This window comes from Oryctolagus cuniculus, chromosome 13 (genome assembly GCF_964237555.1).
Source record: "Oryctolagus cuniculus chromosome 13, mOryCun1.1, whole genome shotgun sequence".
Lineage (NCBI taxonomy): Eukaryota > Metazoa > Chordata > Mammalia > Lagomorpha > Leporidae > Oryctolagus > Oryctolagus cuniculus.
The window spans coordinates 20,966,643-20,976,477 of NC_091444.1; the positions used below are offsets into that span (position 1 = coordinate 20,966,643).

General features: G+C 52.4%; 1 protein-coding gene across 1 annotated transcript in view; it reads right to left on the reverse strand.

Moving 5' to 3' along the window:
• Nucleotides 1–8,353, reverse strand: part of ELK4 (ETS transcription factor ELK4) — a 25,624-nt gene extending 17,271 nt beyond the window's left edge. The window contains exons 1-2 of the mRNA XM_051821235.2: nucleotides 8,220–8,353; nucleotides 124–339 (exon numbers count right to left, since the gene is read on the reverse strand). Of these exons, the coding sequence (XP_051677195.2) occupies nucleotides 124–330 (207 nt within the window). The 5' untranslated portion in view covers nucleotides 331–339; nucleotides 8,220–8,353. The remainder of the gene's footprint in view (nucleotides 1–123; nucleotides 340–8,219) is intronic.
• Between the last annotated feature and the right edge of the window lie 1,482 nt (nucleotides 8,354–9,835).

The following is a 9,835-nucleotide window of genomic DNA, read 5'->3' on the forward strand; positions in this document are numbered from 1 at the left end:
AGTTCTAAAATAAACTGGATTGAAATAAACTAAGACATTAATATTTACAATCTCAACAGAAAAGAAGGAGTAATTCTTGTCTTGAGGTTTTCTGCGTCCAATCACGACCAGGACACGTATTACCTTCACGTAGTAGTATCTGAGGGCCCGGCTGAGCTTGTCATAGTTCATGGTTGGCTTGTTCTTGCGGACCCCCCACAGCCGAGCCACCTCCTCCGCCTGCAGGAGCTTGAACTCCCCGTCATTCGAGGTCCAGCAGATGACGTCCTTATTCTGCGGCTCCTGCAGGAGCTGAAGAAGGAACTGCCACAGGGTGACAGCACTGTCCATAGCAATGGGCTGCAGGAACAAGACAGATGAGTGATAACACAAGTGGCCAGTACCAATGCAGCACTGATTGTCAGAACTGGTGAAGTGCTCAAAGTGTGTTTACTCACTGCACGCACACAGCACTCCACTGTGAGAGGGTTACTAGTACATCCTTTCACATGGGTGAAGTAACTCGTCTAAGGTCACACAATTAACTCTCGAAACTGAAACTTAGGCCAGACACTGGGTGACCAGAGTGTAAACTCTTTAAGCATGGGTGCAGGTGCTGTGGTGCAGTGGGTTAAAACCACAACCTGCAGCACCAACATCCCATATGGGCAATGGTTCAAATCCCAGCTGCTCTACTTTCAACCCAGCTCCCTGCCAATGTGCCTGAGAAAGTAGCAGAGAATGGCCCAAGTGCTTGAGCCCCTGCACTCACTGGGAGACTTGGAAGACGCTCCTGGCTCCTCACCCAGCCTAGCCAATTCAACCATTTGGGGAGAGTGAATTAGCGGATCAAAGATCTGTTGCTCTCCCTGCCTCTGCCTCTCTGTAACACTACCTTTCAAATAAATAAATTAAAAAAAAAAAAACAACAACCTCTTAAGTACACCATGCTGCTTAAGGAAACTCGTAAGTAGTAAGCAGCTTACAAGAAAAATAAAGCTACTTCCATGCATTATAGGAGCAGACTGATGATTGCCAATCACTACACTATCACGGTTATTGAATTTTATCTTAAAATCTCATCTTCTAAGGGCCAGCACTGTGGCACAGCAGGTAAAGTCACAGCCTGCAATGCCAGCATTCCATATGGGCACCGGTTCAAGTCCCGGCTGCTCTATTTCCCATCCAGCTCCCTATTAATGGTCTGAGAAAGGCAGTGGAAGACAGCCCAAGTGTCTGGGTTCCAGCCCCCCATGTGAGAGACCTGGATGGAGTTTCAGGCTCCTGGCTTCAGTCTGGCCCAGCCCCAGCCATTGAGGCCATCTGGGGAGTGAATCAGCAATGGAAGCTCTCTCTCTGTCTCTTTCTCTGTGTAACTCTGCCTTTCAAATAAATAAATCATAAAAAAAAAAAAACTCGGCCGGCACCGTGGCTCACTTGGCTAATCCTCCACCTGCGGCACCGGCACCCCGGGTTCTAGTCCCAGTTGGGGCACTGGGTACTAATCCAAATTGTTCCTCTTCCAGTCCAGCTCTCTGCTGTGGCCCAGGAGGGCAGCAGAGGATGGCCCAAGTGCTTGGGTCCCTGCAGCCACACGGGAGACCAGGAGGAAGCACCCGGCTCCTGGCTTCGGATATGCACAGTGCTGGCCATAAGCGGACATTAGGGGAGTAAACCAACGGAAGGAAGACCGTTCTCTCTGTCACTGTCTATAACTCTCTCTCTCTGTCTCTCTCTCTCTAACTCTGACCAAAACAAAACAAAACAAAACAAAACAAAAAAAACAAAAAACAAAAAACAAACAAACAAAAAAACTCATGGTCCAATTCTCTCAAAAAAGACCATCATTTTGAGGCCAGAATTGTGGTACAGCAGGCTGGGTTGCCACCTGCATTGCCAGCATTCAGTGTAAGCACTGGTTGAAGTCTGGTTACTCTGCTTCCAATCCAGCTCCCTGCTATGTACCTGGGAAAGCAGTGGAAAACAGTCCAAGTACTTGGGCCCTTGCCATCCTTGTGGGAGACCCGGATACAGTTCTAGGCTCCTGGCTTCAGTCTGGCCCAGCCCTAGGCATTGCAGCCATTTGGGGAGTGAACCAGTGGACGAAGATTTCTCTAACTCTGCTTTTCAAATAAATAAATATTTTTTTAATGGCCATCATTTCATCAATCTAAATCAACTTTATTTGTTTACTTGCCAAAATGGCATGGTTGGCCGGTGCCGTGGCTCACTAGGCTAATCCTCCACCTTGCGGCGCCAGCACACCGGGTTCTAGTCCCGGTCGGGGCACCAGATTCTGTCCCGGTTGCCCCTCTTCCAGCCCAGCTCCCTGCTGTGGCCAGGGAGTGCAGTGGAGGATGGCCCAAGTGCTTGGGCCCTGCACCCCATGGGAGACCAGGAGAAGCACCTGGCTCCTGGCTTCGGATCAGCGCGATGCGCCGGCCGCGGCAGCCATTGGGGGGTGAACCAACGGCAAAAGGAAGACCTTTCTCTCTGTCTCTCTCTCTCACTGTCCACTCTGCCTGTCAAAAAAGAAAAAAAAAAAAAAGATGGCATGGTATGGTGTGTGTGTAGTCTCTCTCACAGTGGCTCAGGGGCTAAGTAAGGTACACAGAATAATGTACTTTTGCTCTAACTAGTATTTTTTCCTCCAAATAATATCCATTATCATAAATGCAATTTACATACAAATTGGTAGCACTGAGATTTTAGCAAAATGTTTCCTGATTTACTTTACGAGTTCTGTCACCCTCTGTCCGTGGGGGTACCTCTGCACAGATTCTCCTTTTACTTGACTGGTAACCTTTATTTGGTTATCAAGACAGGAAATGAAGAACAATCCTTCACCAGCTGAAGCTTTATCATCTCCCTGTTTGGGCCAGGGTTTCTCAATTTTGGCCCAGATCACTGTCCTTGGTGGGGGCCGGCAGCACCCTCCCAGCCTGCTGTGACAATCAAAACAGTCTGCAAATGTTCCCCTGGGGTCAAAACTTAGTGCGGCTAATTTAAGCAATTAAACCACAAGGAAATGATGTCACAAAGGTATTTTCCTCATAGAATTTCTCTTTGTCTCTTAGCAAGCATCCTTCAGGGCAGTAACTCTGGCCAAACACACACGAGCCTGTCCTAAAGAAGCTGAGGACTAAACACCCTTCCTCACACAAAAACCAGAACCTACGAGTGCACTCTCACTGGACCATGAGAGAGTTTAACAAATTAAAACAATTCCATCCGAACACTACAAACACAGGTAAACTGAACTACATCAATACAATTGTTGTGTAATGCCCAATATGGGAGAAAATACTTTCAAATAATGTATCTCAAAAGGTATTTCCATCCAAAATACAGAAAGAACTCTTAAACACCAAATTAAAATAGAAAAAGGATTTCAAAACATATTTCCCCAAAGAAGAGAAATAATTAACTACTAAGCATACAATAAATGCTCAATATCACTAGTGATTAGGGAAATGAAAATCAAAACCACCTTAGAAACCACCTTATGCCCACCAGGATGGCTGCAGTAAAACCCGACGGACAGTAAGTGCTGGCAAGGACATGGAGACGCGAACTCTCAGACACTGCTGGGGGATGGCAAAGGGCGCAGCTACTTAGGACAAGCTTACCGTGGGTACAGAAATTCCACTCTGAGATACACACCCAAGAGAAATAAAACATGGGTCCTCATAAAAACTTATACCGGCATGTCCACAGTAGAATTATTAATATAAAAAAAAAAAAAACCAACCTGATGAATGGATAAATAAAACGTGGTGCATGGAGCCAGAAACAGAAATGAAGTACTGTCACAACAGGGATGAACCTTGTCAACGCTACACAAGTGAAAAAGCCAGCCACCAGAGCACACACAGTGTACACGTTCTTTCCTACGAGGTGTCCAGAACGGGCAAGTATACAGACACACAAAGCAGATCGCTGGTTGCTCAGAGCTGAAGACAGGGGTGAAGACTGGAGAGCAACCGTTAATGGGGACAGGGCTTCTTTTGGTGATGTAAAAAATATATATTTTCAGAAACTTCTTTTTGGACAGGCAGAGAGAGAAGACAAATACAGCTCCCACCTGCTGGCTCATTCTCCAAATGCCTTACAATGGCTGCAGGGACCGGGAAACTCAATCCAGGTCTCTCACCTGGGTGGCAAGAACTCAACTACTTGGGGCCATCACAGCTGCCTCCCAGGGTCTACACTGGCAGGAAGCTGGAATCAGAAGCTAGAGCCAGATATCAAACCCAGGGACATGGGCATCCTAACCAAAGAATTAGCCGGCCACTAGAACAAATACCTGCTCTGTGATGAAAATATTTTAAACCTAGATGGTGGTGCTGGTTGCACAATTCTGTAAAAGTGCTAAAATCCCTGGATTGTACATTTCATGGTACATCTCAATAAACATGTTTTGGGGCCAGTGTTGTGACATAGCAGGAAAAGCTGTCAACTGAGATGCCAGTGTCCCACATGGACGCATTTCATGTCCCGGCTGCTCCACTTCCAATCCAGCTCCCTGCTAAAGGTCTGGGAAAAGCACTGAAAAATGGCCCAAGTGTTTGGGTCCCTCCCACCCACGGGGGAGACATAGCTGAAACTCCTGGCTCCCATCTGGCTCAGCGCTGGCAACTGCAGTCATCTGGGGAGTCAAGCAGCATCTAGAAGACATCCCTCTCTAACTCTGACTTTCAAGGTAAATAATCTTTTAAAAAACAAACATGTTGGAAACAAATCTAACACAACAGATAGAAAATCCAGACTGAGAAGACTAATTCCAACACAAAACTCATAGGAGATGGGGTCCTTAAGAGTCATCCACGGGGCCAGCACCGTGGCTCACTTGGTTAATCCTCTCTGCCTGCAGCGCCAGCACCCTGGGGTTCTAGTGCTGGTTGCTCCTCTTCCAGGCCAGCTCTCTGCTGAGGCCCGGGAGGGCAGTGGAGGATGGCCCAAGTGCTTGGGCCCCTGCACCCACATGGGAGACCAGGAGAGGCTCCTGGCTCCTGGCTTCAGATCGGCACAGCGCTGGCCATAGCAGCCATTTGGGGAGTGAACCAACAGAAGGAAGACCTTTCTCTCTCTCTCTCTCACTGGCTATAATTCTACCCGTCAAATTAAAAAAAAAAAAAAAAAAAAAAAAGAGTCATCCACATCTGCTTCCACCGGGGGCAGCAGTGGAAACACCTGGGTTTCTGCCACTTTTCTGAGACACCAAAAAAGCTCTCCAGGCCACCTGGTTACCACAAGGAAGCCACATGCACAGAAAAACGGTCTCCCAACATTGAGAAGGGGAGATGTGTCCCACAGAGAAGTACAGCCATTCATCCAAGTCTCTCTCTTCAGTCTTGTACTATTCATTAGGGAAATCTCCTGGGCCTGTTAAAGCACTAACATCACCAGCTGAGCATAGAGAAGTCGACCTATTACATACTGAGCACCAATAAGCCACAAACAGTAAGTGCTACCTTAACGCGGAACAACCATGACCACTAGAATCAGTGCTACACTCACTAAAACTGAGATAACAGAATTTTTAAAAAGATCTACTTATTTGAAAGGCAGAGAGAGAAAGAAATCTTCCATGCATTGATTCACTCCCCAAATACTTCATCTGGATCTTCCAAGTGGGTGGCAGAGACCAAGAACTCGGACCATCATCTGCTGCCTTCCCAGGCACATTAGCAGGAGACTGGATTGGAAGCAAGCACTCAGTAGCTGGGATTCGAACCAGGCATCCCAAGCAGGGGCTTAACTTGTTGCACCACAATGTCCACCCCAAAACAGCAGGCTTTTGAAAATCTCCATGGGAGGGTGGAGGGGTAGGGTGTTGGGGACAGTGCCCTGTCATTTTTCTGAGTTTGCCAGATGTATCTTTATTCAACATAGTCTTCCCACTTTAAACAATTATTTGTGGGGTGCATGTTTGGTGTAGCTCCTGCATCCCACATCAGAGTGCCTGGGGTTCAAGTCCCAGCTCTGCTCCTGAGTCCAGCTTCCTGTTAAAGTGCACCACAGCAGGCAGCAGGTATTGAATTCCCAGGCCCCCGCTTTGGCCTGGTCTAGCCCTGGCTGCTGGGGACATTTGGGGAGTGACCCAGCAGAGGGAAGATTCCTGTCTGTCATTCGCTCTCAAAAGTTTTTAAAATTTAATTACTTGCTAGTCTAAGCCTGTTAATGCTCCTTCCTAGTAAACACTAACTTAACCAAAGATCTCAATTTCCACATTTGCAGACATGACCTTCACATCAGGAACGCTGTGGGGTAGAGGTCCGAATGCGAGACAGGATGATAGAGGACACCAGGAAAGGCAGGCAGAGAACCAGAATCTCCAGACTACAGACGTGGTGCTTATAATTCCACCGAGTTTTGGAAAGCTTCTAAAACCCGGATTCCTATGTCTTGACACCTGTCATGTGGATACTGTTTAAGCCCCACAGGTTTATGATGGCTAAGCTGTCCAGAGACAGAGATGAGACATCAGTTTTTCCACAGTGAGCCACCCAGGTGCCATCCTGAGCAAGGCAGCAGCGTCCCTGAGGTGAGGTGCGTGGGCTCTGCCTTCCACCTTCCCCTCTGCAGTGGCCGCACGGCGGGGTGGGGGCACAGCCCAGCTGGTGGGGCACAGCCCAGCTGTGGACAACCCCGTGCTTCCTGGTGTGGCTAGAATGCTGCTGACAGTGAAACAGGCTCTGTGGTTTGGGACTGAAGGACTGAACATTTCTTTTGAGAAAAACTAACATACACATAAAATGGACATCTGCAGTGGGTTTTAAAGGAATGTCTTGTTAATTCAATCTTGGTGTCAGGTTACTCTTTTGACTGAAAAATTGGTGACCCTTTGGGTCTATAATAAAATGCAAACATTTTAGTTCCCGAAAGTGTGATATTAACTATGAACTTCAATGGTTTTTTCAACCATAAAAGAGGACTGAAGGAAAAAAAAAATCCAGAAGAGAATTAAAAATTACAAAGGTGAAATGAGTTAAAAAAATACAAATACTTTCCATTCTTGTTACCTATTAAAAGAGGAAAAAATAAAACATGATTTTCCTTCTTAGAAAAACCCCAAGTTTTCCACAATTAGTTTTAAAAAAAAGTTTTTAGAGGTGTAATGAAGGAACAACTAATTGAAATTAATGAGTCTGACTTCCTAGGGGTTAAACGTGAGGACATAATTGATTCCACCTTACCCCTCCGAAGACCAAGCCCTGAGCCACCCTGTGAGCGGGGCATGATGAAACAACTTGTTAGGAAAAGCAAGGCTCAACTAAAGGAAGCTTCCCACCCTAAACATGTTTATAAAACACACAGTCCAGTTGCTGTGGAGACCCACGGCCAGACTATTTTTCAGAGACAGTAGCTAAGAACCAAAAAACAAGTCTCCAAGTTCTTCAGTGAGCAGCTTAAAGAAAACAAAACCAGATTATAAAATGCACCAAGCCCAGACCTGAGTTAAAAATCACCACAAGCTCTACAAACAGGACGGGAGCGTGTGCCCATCAGTCACGAAGCATCCTGCAGGGTAACGTGGCCCAAAAAATCCGGGCCCGAGCCACCGCGCCGTCAGCCCGGAATCCCCAGGGTCCACCCAGCAGAGGCCGGCGACTGGAGACCCCCAGGACACCCCCCACTGAAACGGCCCACGCTCCCGACGGCCGGGGAAGAAGCCCACCGTGCCTCGCTCGCCCACCGCGGTCCACCGGACGCCAAGCCCAGGCACTACTCCGCCCCCCACAGACGTGCCCAGAGGGTCCTCCCGGGGACGCGGCGGCCACCAGCCTCGCCGCTGCCGCACCGCGAGCCGGGGGAAGGGAGGGGGCGCTGCGGGCGACCGAGCGAGGAGGAAACTCGACACCGGATGAGCGGCCGCTCGGGGCAGGAAGCCGCGCCGGCGACCGTGCGCCCCGGAGATCAAAGTCCGCGGGGCCGGGCGCGGCCTCCGGGCGCTTTCATTTTCCAACTTCCTGTCCCCCGGCGAAGTCGCACTCACTCCCCGCCGCCACCTTCTGCCCGGGTCACCTCGCAAGACCAAATAAGGGGCGAGGCGAGCCGGGCGGGGCGCTCCGCGTCCACCTGCGCAGCGCCGGGCAGCAGCCGCGAGGCCGGGCGCGTCCGGGGCGGCCCCGAGGGAGCGAGCGCCCCGCCCGCCCGCCCGCGCGTTTCCTGCGGCGCCGCGAGCCCCCGGGCCCGGCCGCGGCCGCCGCGAGACCCCGCTGGGGCGCGCCGCTCACCGAGGCCGCGCGCTGGGCTCCGGGTCGCTCTCCGCCTCGAGCTCGACGCTCCGCTCCGCCCGCCGCCTCCTCGCCTTCCTCACGCCGGGCACTCGAGGACAGCGCGGCAGCCGCTGCGACCCCCGCGGCGGAGGCGAGCCCGCCGGGTGCCCACAGCCGCCCGCATCTCCCGCCGCCGCACGGCCGCCGCGGCTCCTCGCGCCCCGCCCTGCCCGCCCCCGCACGCGGCGGCAGTGGCGGCGGCGCCGGCGGCTGCGGCGGCGGCGGCGGCGCGGGTCGTCCGGCCGCTACCCGCCGGGCGCGCGCTCTGGGCGTTCCTCGCCGTCGCCCGGCCTGCCAGTCGCGCCGCGGCCGCCGCCACTCTCAAACCCCCTGGCAGCGCCCGGGCCCCTCCCAGATGCCGTCGCCGCCGCGCGTCACTTCCGGGGGTGTGGAGGGCGGGGCCGCGACCCCGAGGGGCGCTGCGAGGCCCGGCCGCCCCCACGCGCGGGTCCGGGGGCGAGGGGTTCGGGCGTGGGCGCCGCGAGGGCGCCCCCTGGAGTTCCCCACTAGCCGCTCGCCGCCGCCGTCGGCCGTGTCGTACCTCCCTGAGTCGCCGGGCCCGAAGCTGCCACCTGCGTCGGGACCCCCGACTCCCCCTCCCGGGGTCGTAGGGCCCCTGCGTGGGCTGGGCGGACGGAGGGGCTGTTCGCGGAGCCCCCCGCCGGGGCTGCCGCTTCTGCGGCCGCAGAGCCCCCGGGGGCCGCCGTGCCCCCTGTGCCGCCCGCCCTGCTTTTCCCTGGCTGCGTGGACCCCAAAGTTGGGGCCGCCGCCGCCGCGTTCTCGCAGGGCCAGGTCCCGGGGCGCGCTCTGAGGGAGGACTAAAGCGGCACCGTGGCTGCGCGGCCCGGCGGTGCAGGTGTGGAAAACCGGGGGCGACCTGGGCGACTTTCCTCACTGGTCCCAAACGCGATCTGGTTATCCAGAAAAGGGGGTGCGCTCGCCCCGTGTCCTGGAGTCCAGAGCTTGCAGGGACGCTAGCTCTTGCGTTCCCGCTAATGGAATTCTTAGGAAACCAGCTCACACTTGGGCCGAGAAACTACTTGACCCATTAAAAAAAAAAAAAAAAAAAAGATGTGGAGTCGTTAATAAACTGGCATTGGCTGAGCAAAACCTTCAAGAGGTAGATTGCCTTTTTTTAATTTGACTTCACAGGAAGCCAGAGGCAGGTCAGGCAGTGTGGGAGCTGCTGGCCGTGCCTGGCTGTTCCCTGGTGTTAAAGAGGAGAAGGAGATGAAGAACATAACCGCGTGGCGCGTCATAAACACCGGGGTGGTGACATCATCGCGCCGCCTCCCGCCCCCGCGGTGGAATTCATGGTGAAATTCGTCGAGCTGCCCGCGTGAAGGGAGATCCCGCGCTCCCTCTGGGTCTGGAAAAGGCTCTCTGCCTTTGATGTCCAGCCGCCTCCTTCGTACTACCGCGTAATTATACTCGTGTGCAAGCAACTCTGCTGAAAGGTGTAGCTTTTAAAAGTAGTGCCCACAGAGGAGGTAAACCTATTTTCATTGAGAAATACGTATTTAAGTGAAAATGCATTATCTGAAAAGCCCTAGCAGTCTCGGCCCCTAGTGTAA